The sequence below is a fragment of the Struthio camelus genome, chromosome 1 (assembly GCF_040807025.1).
Source record: "Struthio camelus isolate bStrCam1 chromosome 1, bStrCam1.hap1, whole genome shotgun sequence".
NCBI lineage: Eukaryota > Metazoa > Chordata > Aves > Struthioniformes > Struthionidae > Struthio > Struthio camelus.
In genome coordinates, this window is record NC_090942.1 from 71,818,793 (window position 1) to 71,840,892 (window position 22,100).

The 22,100-nt window shown below is 39.6% G+C and overlaps 1 protein-coding gene across 5 annotated transcripts in view; it reads right to left on the minus strand.

The window, feature by feature from the left end:
* EPS8 (EGFR pathway substrate 8, signaling adaptor) overlaps positions 1-22,100 on the minus strand; it is a 139,852-nt gene that overhangs the window by 4,443 nt on the left and 113,309 nt on the right. For 4 of the 5 annotated variants that reach the window (XM_068948175.1, XM_068948190.1, XM_009666283.2 and 1 more), the window contains 6 exons: positions 20,930-21,063; positions 17,155-17,266; positions 16,098-16,241; positions 7,757-7,997; positions 4,660-4,840; positions 4,091-4,220 (listed from right to left, as the gene is read on the minus strand). In XM_068948175.1, coding sequence (XP_068804276.1) covers positions 4,091-4,220; positions 4,660-4,840; positions 7,757-7,997; positions 16,098-16,241; positions 17,155-17,266; positions 20,930-21,063 — 942 coding nt within the window. The remainder of the gene's footprint in view (positions 1-4,090; positions 4,221-4,659; positions 4,841-7,756; positions 7,998-16,097; positions 16,242-17,154; positions 17,267-20,929; positions 21,064-22,100) is intronic. The other variant, XM_068948209.1, reaches the window with a different exon arrangement.

Sequence of the window (22,100 nt, forward strand, 5' to 3'; positions counted from 1 at the left end):
TGATACTACTGCCTGGCAGACCGGTTGGGGGTTTATGGGGAAAGAAGATAGGGTGATTGTCCTAGGTAAATTACTACTGCTCTCTCCTCTCCTCCCCGAGTGGAACGGCTAAGAGGGGTTGATTACGGGTATGATCGAGCAGGGTATGAGTGACTCACTGAAGGCAAGAGAGTGCTTTTATTTGTCTTAATTCATCTTGTCCTTGCCCACTTGGTTTCAGATACGGAGCAAGAGCAGCAGTCACCCCATTACTGAAGTCATACATAAGAAGCATTACTAGATACTCGATAGCTTCCTTTATCAGAAATATTTTCCTACATAGGACTGAGCAGCTGAGGCTGAAACAATTTACCTTCCTGATAACATCAATAACAATGTGACTAATGAGCTTGAAATGCAGCTCAACTAAACCAACTGCAATATATCATGGAGCACAGCACAACAGGCACATCCTACTCAGAGATGGGGAGCAGGGTAGCCAAGCAGCCTAGGGCTGTTCTTGGGAATAACATTTTTGGGACAGACTGCTAGGCCTTGGACTTACTTATTTACCAAACTTGATCTCTACCCAGATGATGAGGTACCAGTAATCCATAGCTGTGCGTGCAGGAGGAAGCCAGTGCTCACACAATGGCATAGTTAATACCTATAGTCATACAAGAGCTGCCTATAAAGCTTTGGCCCATCGTTCAATCCCACTTCTGTGCCTGTGTCCTTACATTCACTTAGTTGTCAAAGAGCATAAGCCATTTTTCCAGGCAATTGGATGCTTAAATGAGATAGGAACCATTTTCAGCCTTAAAGGGACATATGAAAGGGACATAGGCTCCTGCTTCCAACTGATGAAATAGGAACACAAGAGGAACGTGGACTTGAAGTGCGCCATCCTGGAGATAAAGGAGTTATTCAGAATATTGCATCTCTACACTTGCAACTCTAATACTTTCCAACACCAGAGCTCGAAACGACCAGCAAAAGTTGAGGATGTAGGCACACAAAACTCACAATCATGAGATTATTACTAATTTCACTTTACAATGAGATAGCAAATCTATATGGGCCGAGTTGCTCTAACGCACTGTGCTCGGCATACAAAATGAACTTCAGCTCTCTGTGGCAACCTCAGAAAACAGCTCCATGGGAGGATGCTCCGACTGGCACCAAGTATGTGCATCCTGCCTCCTTCTGAGACACTGCTGCTTACTACCACCGTTTCCTCTGACATGAGGAAATGAGGTGCTTGGCCCCAGCTATGCCCAACTCTTTGCCGTCTTTGACACTGTCCTCTCCTGCAGTATCTTGTTGCTTGAGCAGGCCCAGAGAGCTGTTAAACTCCAAACACCTTTCCATATTTGCAGTCTGTTCCTAGGTCACATTTATACAGTGGCCACAAAATTCCATTAGGAATTTTGCTTCCTCTGAGGTTTTTAAATTCTGGTTCGATTCAAGTTTGAATGGAGTTGCCATTAAAATAAAGCAAAACAACTGAAATTATTGTAGCATACTTAGTTTTTCCTCAAAAAGGTAAAATTACTGAATTCCAACTGTCTAAAGTAGGAAAAAAAAGCAGCTGCATAAAGGAAGATGAAGATCTTGTATGTCAGTATTTGCGAATACAGCCCCAAACCTGAGATAAGTAGGGCCTTCACTGGCCTGCAGAAATGATATGAATTAAGAAATACTTGTGGAAGATCCAGAGTAAAAACAGCAAATAAAGACCAGGCAAGGAGTTTTATAATATTAGGTAGCACAGAGGTTTATTCTATCTTTGGCCATTATTGTTATTTGTACTTAACGCCATTTACTGAAATATGGCACCACAAGTATTACATAAAGGATGCCAGGACTACAGGACTTCATGAAACCTTGTCACTTCTTAATCATATAGAACAACAACTGTGGTCAAACCCCAAAACTGCTTATAAAAGTGTATCAGCCTGACGCTGATACAAGTACGGGTGCGTATAAAAGCTTCTGCTATTGGAAATGTTTCTAGTTTGAGCAGAAAAAAAGTCTCCTTATTTGGAACAAGCAAGCTCATGTTTGCTAGGTAACGCGCAGATAAATCACTGTTATCAGTGAACTGTACTCATTCTATCAGATGCTCTTGAATAAGGACACAGATTCTTAAACCCTGTGACTCGAAATGCTATGTACCCAGAAAGGAAGGTGCTTCTTCATGTTCTTGGTAACTCAGCAGACCAGGGGCTAACGCAATCCACGACTCTTTACATTTTAAATTTAATCAGTTAAAACTCAGATAATTGAAGCAAAAAAAAATTCAGTTACCATTTCACTAACAAAATCCAATGACCTTGTTAATAAACAGGTACTGAGAGCCTAACAACACTTGCAGAGCATTTATTAGACAAGTTTTGACTGCTCAGTTTCCTGCAGAGTGGAGACCTGATGCAAGCAGAAAAAGAGCATAGAGGGAAAAAGGACAGACTTTTACAGAACTGGTGCATTTCTGGTTTTCAAACTAACTTCCACCATAAAGATGAAGAGTGCCTCCTTGTGTATGTAGGTAGAGACCCACATATATACATAGAATAACCATGAAGTTAATTTAACACTCTGTGAGACACTGGGCCCTTTGACAGGACAGAGAACTCTGAAAAGGAAATGTTCTTTTCAGTATAACGTTAAACACTGCACACTGCACTCTTCAGTGCAGAGAGTGTTAAAACTCTCATTTCCTTGACCTCCTTCACCAAGTTGGTATCCCAGAGGTATAAAGATTATGCAGCTCTTCTAATCACATCCTGATATACTTCAGCTAAAAAAAAAAAAAAATCTATTTCAGAAAGAGAAAACAATTAAATACTTTAAAGTTCGAAAGCACAGAACACATGCTACTTAATAATGATCGGGAAGTAAACGTGTGTTTAAGTTTCTTAATACGCTAAGTTAACATGTTAAGTTTTTTTAATATGCTTTTTCTTGCATCTCGGTAAGCAGAGGTCTTTTTTTAATGGCACTTAAATGAGAGCATTGACATTTCAGAAGAATTCACATTTTCACAAGAAAATGAATTGCATTGGACCATTCTACAATAGCATATATTCCTAAGAGTAAAAGTGAAACATTTCTCCCCTCCTTTCACAGGAAAATGGAGCTTGAAGAAAGGAATAAAATAAGTTTTAAGTAGGGACAGAAAGCAATGCTCTCTGATCCACACTGATCCGATAAACTATAGCATTCACATCATCCTAAGTTTCTCTTTAAAAATATGCCTGGCAGGAAAAGCTTAAAATCACGTAAACAAGACAGTCCCAGCTTTGGGGGGAGGGGGTAAGAGACATTTTTATATTTTTTCAAGGTTTTTTTTTTAAGCGGGATGTAAAGACAATAGCTTCTTGTTTGGGCTAGTCTCATTCGAAAACAGTACCTAGATCCTTTTCTCCACTTGCTGCAGTAAGTTAAAAAAGAAGTCGTCAATGTAACTGCAATTTTCCCTAAACGTTTTCCCTAAAACAACTCTGTATACAAGTTCAAGGTGTTTAAGGAACAACAGTACTGTAGTCAAAGTAAACTGCTTCAGAGCAGTGAATACGGGAACACACTACATTTACCCATCACTCACTCTACCATTTTCAGAGGTCTAAGAAATCCAACCTCCTCTACACAAATAGAGCAAAGCTATTTTGGTAGCATCGCTACAAAAAGTACCGGAATTACCTCTCCATCCAAGCACCGGGTAGAGCACGAAGCAAGAAAAAGGGCATTTCCCTCTGTCCTGCGATCTTCCCCCCAAAGGCCCTTTTGTGCTCTTTGGTCTTCTTGCAACCTCAGGAACCTGACTACGGGACACCATGTTGTAAGCTTAAGCACTACCAGACACTTTTGCTAAAGCTTTATGGAACTCCCTCAGTAGTGGGAGGAGGCCACACTGTGTTTTCAGGACTGCTGCTTTAACGGCTTAACACCAGATACCGGGGGTAATAAACACGATGGGAGCTGAGAGAAAAACCATCCCATAGAAAGGCGATTATTTACTTCTGTGGGTTTAAAAACGGCGATTCAAGTGCAACTTATTTCACAGCAATCAGCCAGTGGTCTTTAAATTAGCAAGAAGGGTTATACTTACCTCTAGGGCAGATTTCTGTACCGTGATTTGGCTGTAGACTCGAGACCCTTCCGGGCAGACAGTCCTCAGCTCCTCCTTATTGAGGGAGAAAAGCTGCGCTCCCGTCAGCACACCAAGGCTGTTAACGGTCCTGGGGAGCCACACCAACGGGAGAACAGACCAGGAATAAGTACAAACGCACCAGCCAAGTGACAGAAGAACATTTTTATCCCACATAACCTCAGGTAGGGCCACTAAATCAAGACGAAACTTCAAGCAACAGGACACTTGAAGTCAAATCAGTGTATGTCATAACCAGTACCTTCTACTATAGGCTTCTATATATATATATACACATATATGTGTGTGTGTGTGTATAAATTATATATAAAAAATATAAATAATATATATACTTTAAAGAATACACACACACACACACATATATATAGTTTAAATTCCTTTATCCAAGGGCTCACTTGACACACATCTTGATTTTCAGAGGTCTGCTTGATTTCGAAAAGTGGACAGACAGCATCTGAACACAGGAGACTCACTTTCGGAAGCTTTCTTACACTTCCCCGCAAACTTACACAGGGTTGAATCCTTTGGACTGCAACCACGCTTTGACATCCTCGGGCGACGAGTCGTAAGTAATATTAACTACGGGGATGTTGGGTCGTGGCACGTGGAACTTCCTCTGGGCAGCGCTGCGGCCGATGGTGAGCCGGTGAATGAGTTCGTCCTGTACCTCCTCCATCTGGGATTTCCTGCCTGCAGAGAGAGGGGGGACATGTGCCTTGCAGCAGTTATTCTCAAGGGGGCTTTAAAATAAAAAAAAGCCAAGTTATTTCTTTTACCCTGCTCTAAACCTTAATCTGTCGGATTTTTCTTTAGTTAGTCAGTTTGTTTTAAGACTCTTTCACCAAGTCTGACGAATTTCTATTTTTACTTTGCTTTTATTTTCCTTTTATAATTTTCCTTTCATTTTCCTTTTTCCTCAGGAAATACTCCCCTTCCTCCCTTTGCAAAACAATAATTAATTTCACAAAATAGGTAGACTCCAAAAGGCTGTAAATATCTTTTCAGGCACCAGAAAGAGAGATTAATTTAGCACAGTTAAAATCTGCCCAGAGTAACTTTGGCATTACTATAAAAATACTTTGACACAGAACTTTCAGTGACCTCAAGAAGTCTCAGGATTTCCTTAGGATGGTATTTTTGGTCAGCTTCATTTAATATTCTCACTTTCCTGCACAAGCAGCAACTACACCAATTTCTCTGATGGACTCCGATGTCAAAAGTCATTCCTTTTCTCCAGTTACATTGATAACAACAAAGGAAAATGACAACCTCACGAGAAAAAGCATAAGATGGCAAAACTGTTTCATTCTCTAATTTCCTTTTACATTCTCCCCAAAGCTGTCCAAGGACCTACAACTCTAGCTACTTACATAAATAAAAGAAGGTAAAAAAACAAAACAAACAAAAAAACCTAAGCTTTGCATAGCCTTCCTTTTTGTGTGTGTAAATCGCCACCACAAAAAAAGAAAAATGCTTGCTTTAGCTATTTTCTCTTTTACAAAATAGCCCCAGGTCGAAAGGGGACAAAATATCTCTAATAAAATGTTTTTTGAGGCATTCAGAGTATTGGTATGTTTTTCCTCAGAGCTTGAATCAGATGCCAAAATGACATGTGCTCACTGATATGGGAAGGTCTGAGAGGGGATATATGAGTAAAGCCTTTAGGCAATGTTACCCAAGCACGAACCAGTTATTTCCCCAAACAGGAAGAGAGCAAGAAAATTGCTATCTCCCTTCTATTTACACAGATTCTAAAAGACTTACGCTTTAGCTAGACCATGACTGTATCAGAAGATAAATATTTAGCTGCTAGATAAGAGATTCTTACTGGTTTTAGACATGTTATCATAAATTAGCAGAATGCACGCTCAGCTTAAAGCAGTTTCTCTCTTTCATAGTCTCGGCAGGGTTCAAGTGGGTTCTTGGGCAGGAGCCACACCGAAATGCTTACCCATGCCCTTTGCAGAGGCAGCTGTTTGGTGGTAACTGCAAGGTACCTAAAGACCAGTAAGCCTTTAGTGGACAGCTCCTGGTGAAGGCACGGAGGGCGCAGCCGATCTGCTGTAACCTGCTAGTCTGAAGCAAGCCCTCACACCCCAACCTGAATCTCGAATGGGCCCCAAATTTTCCATCCTTAACGGATGGAAAGAAGGCAATCTTGGGTTTAGATGAACACACCTGCAATGTCCATTTTAATGGACATACATGGAAATTATTAAAATGAAATGGAAATAAAATGAGCATTTCTTTTGGGGAACAAGAAGTTCATTCTCACTTTCCACATCTTTTTAAATTGGGTTTCTGCTTTTGTTTAAGTAACACATCACTTGAAATAGGACAAAAGGTAGAAGCTAGCCCTAATGTTTCTTGGAGGAAATAGCAGTGACGCATGTTCCTCCTGGGAGGCTGTTCTCCGTTTATATTTTCTAGCCAAATAATTTGTTACTTGAGGAAACAAAAAAGGTCTCGGTGCAAAAGGTTCCCAGCCTACCTGAGTTCAGAGCTTAGCAGAGAGCCTGTCTAACACCAGGCAGTGTGCAAGCAGGCACCTCTGAGTGAGTTTTGCACTCTGAAGTGTGCTTATTCCAGAAGGCATGCAGTGTGCAGTGGGGGAGAAAGTCTTTCAGCAGAACGGAATATGCTCGGTTCCATTTTTTACCTCAGTTGGAACTGGGATTTTTTGACAAGACAGAGGTGCAGGGGATGGGAAAACCTGTCACCTCCTGAACTGCAAAAAATTTTATTTTATTTTTATAGCTACTGCTTTAGCTGGTTGCAAGCTAGGCAATTACACTGCTTAAAGAAAATTTTGGACAAAAATTATTGATTTATAAAATAAGTTATTTTAAGCCGACTCTCGCCTTTCAACGGATACAGAGTAGGAGCCTCAGCAGTCAGGTTTTATGCTATTTACAAACTGCCGTAAACAATGCTTTCCATGATCTCCACACGCTGCTGGATGCAGCTGGTTGTGTTTTGCCAGACAGAGGGCTATGCAGTACGTCCTCGTGTCCTCTGAAGACAAGGACATGGGAGTTTGCTCAGTGGCCTGTCAACTGCTGGTGTTTTGATCAAGTTAAGGGGATCTGATTATAAAATAATTCCGCCAAGAGACTACTTTTACTGCTTGGTTTCTATGCATCAGCTAGACCTGCAGGTCTTGTTATGGTCTTGAATACGTGCTTCAAAATGATGTAAACGCCCTCAAAATATGGATAACCATCGCCGAAGCATAAAAACTGATTTTAAAAGCGATTTAGATGGTAACGCAGCAGTGAGCCCAAAAGTAAAACGCACGTTAGCCAGAATATCAGCACGGGCAATTGCCAGAGTGCAAATCACTGATCAAAGATCCTAGACAGTCATAAAGTGAGAGGATGAACTTCTGTTTTGGAAGTGGGACAAGTACTTGTAGGAGCCTCTTGCTCCTGCTCACGACGACGACTAGAGAAGGTCGGAGCACTTTATACACAGAAAGCTTATAATTCAAACTCCTGCTGAAAGCCAAATGTTTCATAAACATTTATCTGAAACACATTATTTTAAAGATTAAACAAAACACACAGGAACAGGAGAAATTTTTTCTGGTGTCTTGGACAAACTTACGATCCGCAGGAAGTTGCTTGTGCCTCTGGCTGTCGCGTGCCACGCTGCCGCCACCACTGTCGCTCGACGTGCTGCTCTGGCGGCTGATGGTCGCTGGCGCTTTGGGCACAGGAACGGGTATGGGTGCTGGGGCACTGGGAGGGAGCGGGACGGCCACGGGGACAGGAGCGGGTGTTGGAGGCGGTGAAGGAGTAACAGGAATCGGGTCAGGCTGTTTTGCAACATGGTCCATCCTTTGTTTCTGAAAAGGCACAGAGAGACTGGGTTCAGCAACAGAACTTGGACGTGAAGTCAGAGGAATTCAGGTTACTGCAGAAAACGCTTGGATGCTTTGCACCAACTCATCTCATTTATTCCAGAAAGACATCTTTCTCGTCAGATATAGTTTTAAAATTTGCTAAAACTTGACTTCTCAGAATTCACAATAATCACAGTCCCTGCAACTCGTTTTTTTTCTTGATTTCCATATACGATTTCTATAAAGGAAAGCGTTTTTAAATTCAAAACTTCTGTTAGCTGGCACTTTTGAATAGCTTCCAGCATTTTTGAATTGTTGGAATTTATCAGTATAAAAACATATGTTTTAGAGATGTTAAATAAAAAATAGTGAAAAACAAACATTTCCAGCCACACCTAAGCCTGACTAACTTACAAACATCACTGAGATTGGGGTTACTCTTTATTTCTTGAGCTGCAGACATTATGTAAGAAGTTCCTGCTCCTCCTACCAATTTTCATCTGTGACATTTCAACTATTTGTGTGACCATTATAAGCCATAGTAATGTAAAAATCCAATTAAAAGCAAAAAACAAACAAATGCCCAAAATACCACCCCCGCCCCAAAATCTCCACAGTACTTGGGGATGGTTGGTTTTTCCTTCCCTTTATGTGTTACAAAAATGTGGAAATTATCTTGCTATTAATTACCAACTGCGGCAGTCACATACTAGGTGTCTTAAGAGTAGTTCTGAGGAATGCTTTCTTCTCCCCTTATACACCTTTAGAACGGTGCCAATTACAGCAAAAGGGGTCCCAGTGACGGACAAGCCCAGAAGCCAATCTATACCACCCTTTTATTTCAAATAGTTCAAAGTATACGTCTCACTATTTTAACAGTGCTCCCTCCCTGCACTTTTGGACTAACATAGCTCAAAAGTTTTAATATTAAAAGTTTGTTTGCTCAGTAGTGATACCTCATTTCTGGGATATGAGAAGTCTGCTTACTTTTGGTAAGAAAATAGATGAGCACCTTCCCCAGACTCATTCCTCCTTCCTGAAACACACTTCCCTATTTCCTTGGAGACATAGGGTTCATGACAGATTAAGTAGGAAAACATTTGTAGGAGTCATATGTTAAAATCTGAGCAGCACATCACTGCCCTGACAACAATCAAGCTTTCATTAAACGTCAGCAACTGTCTTTACACAGAAATCTCCAAACTGCTAAGTCTAACTGGTAGATGGAGAAGGAACACAAGGCATTTTGTGGTTAATGTAAACCAGGACTATGACAGCCAAGCTGCGCTGAGTTACACCAGCGTAAAATTTATCTGACCGGCTTCTATGGCCGATCAATTAAGCCTAAGACAAAAATCTTTTGTTTCTATGAAATATTTTTTAATTTAAATTGCAGCGATCAGCTATTCAAGCATACATACAGTCCTACATTATACTCCCCATCAAAACTCTTTTTTTTTCTTTTTTGTTCCTAGAGTTGAGTTGCTTAAATGCATTAATCTCAACTATTTTGCATTCAGCTTCTGCAGCACATTGTGGAGAGATTTAAAAAAGTCACATGATTTACTACTACTTTGATGACAAGACAATAATTGCTTTTTAAAATGTCAAATGCCAAAAAAGTGATATGCAGAATGTAAAAGAGAAACGACAGAATAACGTATATTCAAGAAATCTGTTCTTTGGTGGAAACAGAGTGCCCTAGAATAGGTATATAGCAATTATACCATAATTTATAATGTATCGATGTACTATAGCATATCCAAAATCAGGTTAATGAATTGAAGTCCTTCACAGGTATTACAATGTCATACTGATATTCAGAAATAATTTTACCTTGTTCACAGATTCAAAAATTCTAGACCATTATCCCCACAATGTACTGTCACGTGTACCCCTGCCCCTAACTTTCTTAAACAACATGCAAGGAAAAAGCACTGCTCTTTTTCTGATAGAGATGATCCATTACAAAGCAAGGCATCCACTGCATATCACCACAATCACAATTCAGAAATAGCGACAGCTACACAATTCAGAAACACAGTCAGCTAAACACTACATGTAGCTCTCAACTGATGCTACTAATGTGATTTCTGAACTGTTGTACTGCAACCACAAGCCTCATCAAAACAACCTGCTGTAAGTTGCAGTGAAAATAAAGGAAGCAAGCCTCACTCAAATTCTACATTTACAGATGAAACCAAACTGAAATATGCCTCGAATTTTGTAGAAATTTTTGTGCATAAATGCCAATTACACATCAGAATCAATTTAACTTTTTTTTTTTTTTTTTAAAAAACGCCAGATCTTTTGAGGACATCCATACCTTCTCTTCCAATCACTTCTACTCATTTCTACAAACAAAGCAAACATGCACTATGGCATTTTGTAACTGCACAGCCCAAAAGACTCATTTTTAAGGTTCAGTATCAGAAGAGCAATTTTGTTACCTCTGAAAGCTCTCCCAGCAATTGCTGTGAGGAAAATGGAGTAAACACATCAAATAGTATTGTTAAAGAATTAAAAATAACTGCCCCACACATCGCTCCTGAAATTTCATACACATTAGCAATTTAAAAGCAGAAGAACATCAGTAATTACCTCTTCTTATTCACTAAGCAACTCGCATAATGAGTTATTTCCATTTTCTTTTTTTGAATATTGGGTGAAACACCGTCTACCCCAACATATATAAGTGATAGCATATAAAGAATGAGCTCTTTTCAAAGCACCTATCCAAACAGAGAGAAAACTTAGGTGTTAAAAAAAACAAACAAAAAATAATGAAAACAACAAAAAAGAGAACGGATAAAGATCATAAGATAAACATAGGGAATACTTGCAACTGTACAACATTAAGAATCAAATCACAGCAAATACTTTTTTAAAAAGTACTTATTTGAGCTAAAAATGTGGCCTAACTTGCAAAACGATGTAAAGGGACACTCCTGACAGACATGTACCCAGTATTTTGCTGACTGCTATCAGAATGATAAACACTCCTTGTTTATTCCTCCGGTTCCTTTTTTTTTGTTTCTTTTAATAATGGGCCAAATCATAGCTCATAGAAATCAGAACAAATTCATTAAATTATTTGGAACAGTGATGATATACACTTATTAAAAATCTGGATATATCAGAGAACCTTTCTAGTATTAGATTTTTTTTTTTTTGCCAGAAAAATCTTTGTATTCCACACAAAAAATGTAGGTTTCAATGTACTTTTAAAACCTGCTACAGGTTATATCTTGTCAAAAATCAAGATATAGTATAGTATTTTCAAATATATACCGGAAACAAGGTATATAGACTTTCAAACTATGGAAAAGATGCATTTAACATTAAACAGTCATCAGATATTAACCATAATTAGAAGCAGTGCTAGGAAATGCTCTCATTAAGTTACCACAGACAGAGAGCTTCCCATTTTTTCTCTTTCCGAACATTTTAATGTCACGTCCTTGCTTGCACAGAGACAGAACTTCACCAAGAGGGTTGCAGAGAATTCAGTCTTGGTTTTGTTAACAGCACTGTGCTTTAGGTGTCTTCTTGAGACTCATGCCTGGCTCTCCCATTTGGGACATGGGCCTCCTTCTTTTGGCTAATTTTTTTTAAGAGACAACAGGGAACCAATTTTTTGTCTATAACCAAAAGGAACAATGAAGTACTCAAGACTGGGAGAGAAAATTTCAAGGGAGGTCTCTCGCCAGAGTTTCCTTTGGTGGGCTCAACTATTGCCCACAGCCAGCCGGCTGCCTATTAAAATCCCATTGCAAAGCATCTAACTCACACTTTGTTGGGTATAAGGAATGTATTTTTCAATTAGACTTATGAAACCCAATTCCACAGCACCAGACGCACAAAAGTTGTGTGTGATGATGATTTGTGTCGTCAGACCTAACCCTTTTGATATGTGTGGGTCTTTCTATCCCTTAGGTAGCCAATTACTTCTGAAATGAAAGCAGCAGTATCACAACAGCAGGCTAGAAAGCAAGAAGTACCTTGGAACAGAAGAAACGGACAAGACATTTAGACAGAATTTAATTATTCAAATTGGTATTAGACAGCATTAGTCTCCATTTCTTACAAAATACATTTTTAGTGGGTGAACTGGGAACATGTAATTCCCATCATTAATCAAGTCCTTTTTACAGATATTCAATGGTCCTTCTGTAAAATAAATGCCATCCCATAACTTGGGACTGGATCAATGTTGAATTGGAGAGAAAATGACTGATTTTTTTAAATCAATAAGTCTTGGTTTGATAGCAACTGTAAAGAACATTTAATACGAAAGGAGGTAAAACAGATACTGGCTCATGGTCAAAAATATGACATCTCTTTGGCCACTACAAACTGAGCACCTGGCAACTGCGTTCTCTTCATCACTAGACGCTTTGTGATCAGCAGGAAAGATATCAGTTGGCAAAAGACAAGTATGACACTGAGACACTAAGTTTGGGCACAAATGCTCTGCTTGAGGGGAAACCACTTCCCACAGAGAGATTTTTTTTTTAAGAGAATAGCTAAACAAAGAGACTTAACAGAAAGGTTTGATGGTAGATTGCCAAGGAAGGCAAGGAATACTTAGCCAAAATGAGGCAGAGAATTTTGTCTTGGTGCTTGTATATCATAACAAAAGAGAAAAGACCCCATAGAAAACGTGTCCTGTTGCAACAACTTGAGAAGTGAGTAATAAGAACTTCAAATGCAATAATGAAGAAAAAAGATTAAAATAATAATTTAAGCAATCAGATGAATTAAGACAGGCCTATGAATGAATAGTAGCGATTTCTGCCCAAACATCCACAGTTATACTTTTGATGACTGACAGCTTGTCAGCACTGAACAAAGCTGTGCCATATCCCCATAGTCACTGCGAGGGCACAGGTCTTGGATTTTGGGAGAGACCTTGGGCATTGACGTGGACCGGGCTTGCCCTGACACCAAAGGCAGCACAGCCTGACTTTCTACCTGAGACTACATCATGCCCTTAGATGTACTGTCACGCTGCTGTGGACGGTCACGTTTTTCATGTTTTGTTTTTTTTTTTAAACAAGATTAATGGACTGCATTTGGCTTAACTGTCTGTGCCTCAGTATTCCATACATGTCATGGACAAAATACCTGCCTCACCTCACAAAGGGTGTCATGAGATTAATTATGCTCATAAAGACACACACCTCTATCCCAATTATATTTCTCAGTTTTCCTTTTAAAAGAGTAGCAGAAAAAATTAATAAAATGCACAGTAAACAGGAAATACACTTATTAATTGTTATCTAGGTCTACCAGGAATATTGTACATAAGATGATGCTAGAGTGCTTGGAAAACCAATCACATATGATGGGTGGTGAAGTACCACCACTGTTTCATGCTAAAAGGCAGACCAAAATGGCCAGCGCCACAGGAAAATAACTAACATTAGTTGAAGATATAAGCAAACATCAAAATGCTCTACTAAATGTACAGAAGTACTAAATGAGTAAGAATATTGTTTTACAGGAACTAATTCAAGAGCCATCTCCTGATCAGCAGAGGGGCAATGTTACAACCTTGGACTCACAAAAATGATGAAACAACTACCATATCGCTTGTCATATTCCTGCAAGTATCACCTCAGACAACTCAATGCCTGAAGCAACTATTACAACCTGGATCCTGAATGGGATGGAGAGAAAAATCAAAGTTTAATCCAGTCCGCAGACTCAGGGGTCACTAGTACAAGGAATAGAGCAAGACTAAAATAAATTTTCCTCTTCTGAAAATAGTTGTGATAACTAGACATCCACCTCTCTCAGAAATGTTGTCAGTCTGTAGAATAATTGAATGGAGGAAAAAAAAATCTTTTTTCAATAGAATCCTTAATCCTTCATAACCTGAAAACTTTTTTTCTCACCTATGCTTTGAAGGCCAGTAGTCTATAAAGAAATACACTAACCTTGTACATAAATACAAATCTGCAGCATAAGGAGAACCAGGGTGCTCCTTGCAGCTGGCAGACTACTTTGAAAGGCCTCAAATGCTTCACAGCTATAACGAAAGACAACTTAAAGAGACTAGTAGAAATCCATGCTGCACCGAGAACCTGCTCGTGCTCAGCGTTTCCCTTTCCTGCTCTGCCCACAAGGTCTCCTGCTTGACCTTGGGCAAGGCAGTGATCCCTTCAATGTCTCATTTCTCACCGAAATAGCAGCACTGTCTAATAGCACTGTGACGAAAATAAAGACCATTAGGCACACAGGTCCCAAACGAACCACGTATCTATCACGGAGAAAGGGACAGCTGAGCACACTCAGGAGTTTATAATAGTCATCATAAAGTTAAGAACACCATTACTGACACATGTCTTGGTAAAGACTCCCTTTATCCTGTGTAATTCATCATGTTCCTAAATAGTTTCACAGTAGTCCAAGCTCATATTTAAATACGTTAAAACTACAAAGGAAATAAACAATGGACTGTTGGGAACAACCTGCCAGAGGGGAAAGAAACAAATTGTCTTAAATGTCATTCTCTGCCCCTAATTTCATTCTGTGGAGAACACTTTGTGAAAATGATGATTTTATTATTTCCCATGTCATGCAATTGTTTCATACAGAAGACAAAAAATCTGCAGTGTGTTACATTAAAAACTCTATGCAAAACTGCATTCACTTATTCAGCTCAATATTTCTTGGCAAATTTCAAACACACAAAATTACATGCGCTTAAAGAAAAAAAAAGAAGTCAGGATTGAAAAATGAGGATTGAAAAGCACTCCAGATACATGCTTTGTTTCACACACAGATAAAAAACAAAACCAATTTAGGGAGAGTGCAAATGTTATTTGGTAAACTTTTAGGGATAGGAAAAAACTCAGAAAGAGTCTGATTCAAAGCCCACCAAGCTCAAGATAGCTCTACCACAGTACTGGGCCAGAAATACCCTAAGACCTGTTTCTCGAGACACATTCCATTTCCCTGGAAAGACTGGAAATACTACAAAAGCTGTCTTCCATGTGAGCTATGCATACAGCATCTGGCACAGTGACACTTTCAGTTGGGACTTTTAGATGACTCTGCAATAGGGATAGTTAACACCACCATTATGTTAATTCTGTTTTTTCAGTCATCAGCTGGAGTGCATAGGCACAAGGAATGAATATTAGATTAAATTAAATTAAATTAAAATTTCAAGTTGCAACAGAAGTTTGGCTTGCGTTTGGACTGAAAGTCTGATTCAGAGGCAGGCCTGAAACTTTTATTTAATCAAATGCATTTGCCTTGCTCTCAAAATCCTTACATATAAATGGGAAGAAAGAGACCTCAGACAATACAACCTCTTATTTTACGAGCTTCTGGCCCACTCAAACCTAGCGCAAAAACGCACACTACAACTGTATCAGGTAAATCCTTACTCAGGTTGATAGTTGCATTGAGGTTAAGTTCTCTGTTTTTTTTTATTGTTTGTTTGTTTTTAATATTTTACCTGATAATTCTGTTCTGCGTATACAAGAAATAACAAGAATACTTAATTCTATAACACAAAATGAAAAAAAAGAAAATCAGGTCAGAAGTGTAAACTACTGCTGTTGCACATGGGTAGTATTTGAAAAAGTACCTGCTTTGTGAATTTAATAGCAAAGGCACAAATTTTTTTAATAGCTACAGAATTACAGTAATTAAATAAATTCAAGACTAAGAAAGAGACACACGCAAAGGCAGAAACAGAAAATAAAAGCTAATGTTCACTCTCCTAGAAGGAACAAAGATGACCCTACCTTAAATAATTCAAACTCCTTCTTTGGCATCAACAGCTATCAATCCACAAAGGATATTTGCAATTGAAATAAAGGCATAAACTTCCATTAGGATGGAAATTACCACCTCTAAGTAAACAAGCAAAAAACCTTAAAAGAAAAGATTTTGCTATATTTCTGTTAACTTTGCACTCATGTTGTAAACTATGCAACACAGCCTGTAAAAAGAAAAATATTTCTTTTCATAATCAGCGGGACATGCAGGGTTTTTTTTTGAGCTTTGCTGTGGATCTCTTTCCTTCCCCAAAATACATGCGTGCGTGCTTCAAAATAAAGTTTTGCTGCTAAGGAGCGAACGTACCTGGATGGTGCGGGTATACGCAGGTTCTGACCATCCTGGACCACCTTCTTGATTTCTCAGTGGGTCCAAAATGTTGTTTGGCACGAAGCCTACACTGCCACTTTTATTCTGTACCTTCCACCACTGCTTCCTGTCATCCAGAATCTGAAATAATTTGGCAAGTTAATTACTTATTTTTTCCTACTTTTCTCCTGCCAGCACTTACGCTGTACATAATATAACACAAAACTGTAATTTTGCCAGGTTTCGCATTTGCTGACAGATCATATATAGACGTCTCTAAGGAAGCACGCTGTAGGCTGCTTTGATTATCACCGTAACTAATTGTACCTTGTAGTACTGCACTTTCTGAAAGTGGGTCTGAAGAAAGGATTTGAAAGAAAAGCATTTAACGAACTCATGTGAACTCAGATGGGTCAGCTCACGTGTGAAGGACAACCGCAGAAAAAAAGAACAGAAACGCTTGAGCAAAGACGATGGATGGCATCTTGACAATCTGTCTGCCGCTGACAGTTGGAAAACGTAACTACAAATAAGCAGCGCATCATTCTAGGAAGGCACAAGTTTGGAGACGGAGCATTTCTGAGTAAACAAGGGGCTGGTACATGTTGGCTAGTAGAAATCTGACTTCTGACCACCTGCAGGGTAACCTCACACAAAACATTTTCTCTTTGCTGTTCCCTCCCTCCTACACTTCTCTAGCCCTTCCAGGAAAGGGCAGCCTTTCATTACGCTCTGTGTCTACAGATGGTACACAGAGCGAGTTTTTAAATACTGTCAAATGATGCTTTGAAAAGCAACACTGCAGAAGATGGAAAACACAAAAATACATTCATCACGTGGACCTCCACAGCAACAAGTTGTAAGTCAGCACAGAATCTCTGTTTACCTTGCCTATAATGCAACACAAACTAATTGAGCTTTCCATATTAATGGAGATAAATCAGACTAACGTGTTGAAGTCATTATTCCGGACAACCATACTGCCTACAAGGAAGATATCCTCAGCTTTGAGAAGCAGTATAAATTTGTATTTTCTCTTTGCAAAAAAAATTACCTCTACAATCTCATCCTTCATGACAGAAAGCTCACTGTTGTTTCTCGCCATAAACTCATACTTGCATTTGGCATATTTCTTGGGCTGTGCTTTGCTGTGTGCTTCATAGTTTCTGTAAAGCAAAGACCAGACTACTGTCAATGAGGCGTTCAAGCAAATAAAAACAAAGACAAAATGCCCTCTTTTAACAACCTGCAAAGCACTCAAACAAGTCACCATAAAGTTACATATACCTCAAAAACTGGTAATCTTTATTGGCTCACGGCTTGCAATATGTATGATAACTTGGATTAGCAGATGCCATTGCATAAAGATAAATATGTACATTAGATTTAGCGTGTTTTCCTATAGAGGACTATGTTAGGTTAGCCAATCATTTGACATAAAAGCAAATGAATACATTGAGATTGGATTTTTGTACAAACTTGTGCTTTGAATGAAACTGTATTTCTAGATTCCATCATAAAATAAGTTTTAAATCACATAATAAATGAATAATCTTTTGGCATTGATTCTAATGGAATTAAACTACTAATTAAAAAATAAAAAACATTTGTCTGGTATAGGTCAGTTTTCCTAACTGACCATTAGATATCATACACGCTAACAATCCCAAGTTGTTATATCAGTTAAAAATGAAATATAACTTCTAGGTAGTTAAGAACAGGGTTCATTGCAGAATACAGTATACCACAGTAAACTTCAGTAGCTTTCTGTTTCTTTGAGGAAAGATCTGTTCAGATTTGTTCAAACCCACGCTGTCTTTGGGTAAAAAGCTATTATTTTCTTTGATGTACTACTATTTCAAGGTCAGAAGCCCCCCGGCCCCTCAAGAAGCACTTAAAGCAAAGAGGTACGTTATTCACCTATTGCAAGTGACAACCCAAATCCACACTACTTCACAAAGTTAAAAAAAAAAAAACAAAAAAAGAAAGGATAACAAAAAGACTAAACAAGCAAAGGCTTGAAAAGCTGCACACAACATCACAGCACAGAGGTACGAACGCAGCCGACCGCTGATGTTCACAGGGTAACTGTGGCTCCTTGGCACGTCTGGGCTTTCCAGTGGTTACCTAGCTATTGCGTGGCTGTGGAGAACTGTCTCACTTGACTTGAAGAGCAGAACAAAGTAATGGTCATATTTAGATTGAAAGTTATCATTTCAAAAGACAGACAAAACACTGAAAGCATTTAAGGAGAGAATGAAAAATATGGAATGAACCACTGCCTGCAGAATTGCTTTTATGAAGTTGAAAGACAGGTGAGTAATCTCAATTTTTCAGCCACCCACTCCAAAAATTTATACAATTTTGAAGTGCTTTCTCACCATTTTAGGCATATGACTACTAATGTACCTCTGAAGCTACTTTTACTGTTAAGCTGCCTTTCCACACTCTCTGCTTGGAAACAAAGAGACTGTGCCTCCCTGCCTTTCCTACAGCTAACCACCCAGTCCCCTCCAAATACCGTAACTCAGGCAGAATTTATAACGAAATGCTAACGCTTCAGGTTTACCCCACTCTGTTGCACTCAACAGTAGCACTCCCAGAACACAGGCAGGCTGGTGACTGCATGCTTTGAAGGGACCATAATTCTTCAAGTTCAGCTTAAAGAGCCAAACAGTTTACTTGGGGCACAAATATTCTCAACGCTTCCCTCCATCCATCCTCCGCTGTGTTTCCTTATTGCCTATCGGATATATTGTAATTGTGACTCTTTGCTCTCCTGCGCATGCCACATGGGAGCCTAGTGGACTACAGGGCCTTACAGGGTGCTCTTCCACAAACAACAGCACAAAAATAAACCACATAGCATATCATTTTGACACAGCACAACTTACTGAAGAACTGCATTCAGACTATCTTGCTCAGCATCAGAGGGAGCCCTGAACACAGGAGCCCCGGATGGACCCTAATAACGCACTGGAAGTTTAAGATCCCGACGCTTTAAGCTGCCCAAGGAAAGCACGTCTTATTCTAGGTCCTGACATGTTAGAACTTGGCTCATTCAAGTTCCCAATGATTAAATAAAAAGTCAAAAAGCAGCCAAGGGCCAGCAAACTATGGCTGAAAGGGTCAGCTTGTATTCCTCCCTACCCTAAACCTACCCTAGCACCTGCCTCTTCACAGATGCTTTAACATTTATCTTTAAAGTTACTTACAGTAATACATATTAATAGCTTTCCCCCATAATGAGCTCCTACCAGGCACCTATTATATGTCTCAAGAGCCAATTAGCAATGAAAACGCTTGTGTAGCGTTGAACAGGCTGGACAATGATACGCTAGAGATGTTTGCATCGGCACCAGCCATCTCGACTCCCTCCTGCAGTCAATGAGGAGAAACAGGCACCACTACAGCACCTCTCGTTTCATGTTTTTCAAAAGACTAACTTTACCTTACGTGAACTGCTTCTTAGAAACACCCATTCTCTTTACCCACTACTACAAAGGAGGCTTGAATGACTACTTCAGATGCAGCCAGATACACCGATACCATCTACAGTTCGATGCAGCGAGTCCTAGCGAGTCCTATTCTCGTAACCTGAAATGGAGGCAATAGCACTTGCATGGAATATTGTTACTCTGAGAGGACAAAGCAGGCCTTATCACGTTACAGATAAAAGAGAAAGGAAGTTCTAGTAAAGATCATCCAGACTGCAAGCTGAGTGGTCCTGAGAGAAGAACCCAAAGAGTAACCAAGTTTGAGAAAGATTAGAGATGACTACTGCTGCTGCTGTTGTTATCAAGAATAAAACTAAAATTCAGGAAAAGAATCAAGGCTTTGTCCTGCACATCACGGGTGAAATTGTTTGCATGCAGATTATCAAAAGAATCTTTTGGCACGTAGCTCAAACCTAGGAGATATGCAAAGGTTTTCATCAGTGGAGTCATAGCAATGCTTTTCTGTTTGTTTTTTTGGCTTTTTTAGGCCAACAATCTTATCCCCAAAAGTTAGCTTAAACATCTTCCATGACACTTAAACTAAACACACGGTTCATACGGTGCATAAGGAATACCGTTCGGTATGGGGGAGCATGCCAGCCCTGCTTTACTGATTTACTTCCACAGCTTGCCCTGGTATAAATTCTCCACACAAACTTGGCTGAGACTGCATGGATCGGTGCGTTTGATCTTCTTAAGCTATTTGGATTTAGGCTAAAATGGAGGGGATGAAAGAGGATGTGCAAAAAGACTCTGGTTGCTATGCAAACGTTTCAGAGCATTTTGTGTAACTGAACATTTGGAAAAGGACAGGAGGAATGATTAGTTACTATTCGGAAAGTGGATGTTTATGCACCAGCCCAGAAAACAAAAAGCAGAACACCAAGGAGCAGTGAGGGAGCAGTTAAACAAATCAAACAGTTATTCAAGACAATGACAGATGGATTTCAGAGTGGATTTGTAATTCTTTGCATTTCCAAAAAGAGCAAAGTGTACCTTTTAAAAAATATGAAAAAAGCAGAAATAAAATTTAAATGCAAACAAGAGGATCCAGTGTTCCGATTCCGGTTGATAGGCTGGATTTCCACTACATCATTTTTGACAAAAGCATCAATTTACAGGGCATACAAGGGTACTACCATAGAGGATACACTAAAACAGTCTCAAAGATGTGCCTTAAAGAAGCAAAAGCAAAATGCCCACTGCTAACCAGCATGGCTTCCTTACAGAAATAAGGACACAAAAAGAGGCAATTACAGACACCTCCACCCCAACAGCAGTAAGTCGGGACAGTTTTCCACAGCACTACGTAGGACGTCGACTCCGTGTTACCTATCTACGTGCCGGCTAACAGTTTGCTTAAAGGCAGCAACAGCGGCCCCTTGGTCCAGCAGAGGCCCTCTTTTGTAAACGGTGTTACTGAATGCATACCCATCGGACGGAGGGTAGTCGGGAACACCGGGAGGCTGCAAGACAGAAAAACACAAAGCCACAAGGTGGATTAGCGTCGCCCGCAGACACAAACGGCACTGGCTTATTGCACCTAATCCAGAAGCCCCAGGGTCCCTGCCAGCATTCGCGTGCCCTTGTTCCTCAGGTGCTTGCGGTTCTGCCATGAAAAGTTAATAACTTCTGCATTTCAAATACATAAACAGAGAGATCAAAAGCAGGAGAATAAAAGAATTTCTACCCGAAGTCATCCCGCTGCATTAATATTGCAGGGGATGTTCTTCAGGAAAACAGTTCTCCGGGGCAAGGTCCATGTCATCTTTTAGATATCACTACAGCAACAGAGCTTGCAAACAACAATGACTGAATGGCTTTAAAATAAACTGCACTGAAAAACTGCTTTGAGCTTTTGTTCTAAATGAGCACTTTAAGGCAGAAAACTCTAGCAAGCTAACACGAAGTCTCTGTAACAAATAAAGCCTCCTCAGTAAAATTGTGTCTCATTACTGTCACCCTACGATTGAACATGACTGAAGTCAGTGAAGAAATGCAAAAAGGAAAGTGATACTCAGTATAATTAAGGATTTTAATTAAAGAAAATAATCACAGTTTATTACAAGTGCCTATATAAGAATATTCGACCCTTTACAAAATTCTTTTCAAGAAGCAGCTCTTCACAAAAGCCCAACCTTAAATCCAGTAATGACAATCTGCTTCTAGCAAGAATTATTTTAAAATCCATTGCCCCAAATAAATTATTTTGACAATCAATCTCCACTTGATTTCTGAAGATTCTGATATGGAAGTTGCTCATTCCAGATCTCTTTTTCTCACACTACCATCCCATCACACAAGTTAGGACAACTGAGCTTCATCAGAAATTCTCCAATCCCTAAGTCTGCCTTCTGTTTTTCCTTGCTGTGTGGCTACAGAAAAGTCACCCACCTCATTTATGTCTCGGAGCATCAGACCTGGTGCCCAGAGGCGCTTACCTGTGGTGCCGAGGCTTTGTGAAGAGGAGTGAAAAGCACAAAGAAACCCATATATGCAGAAT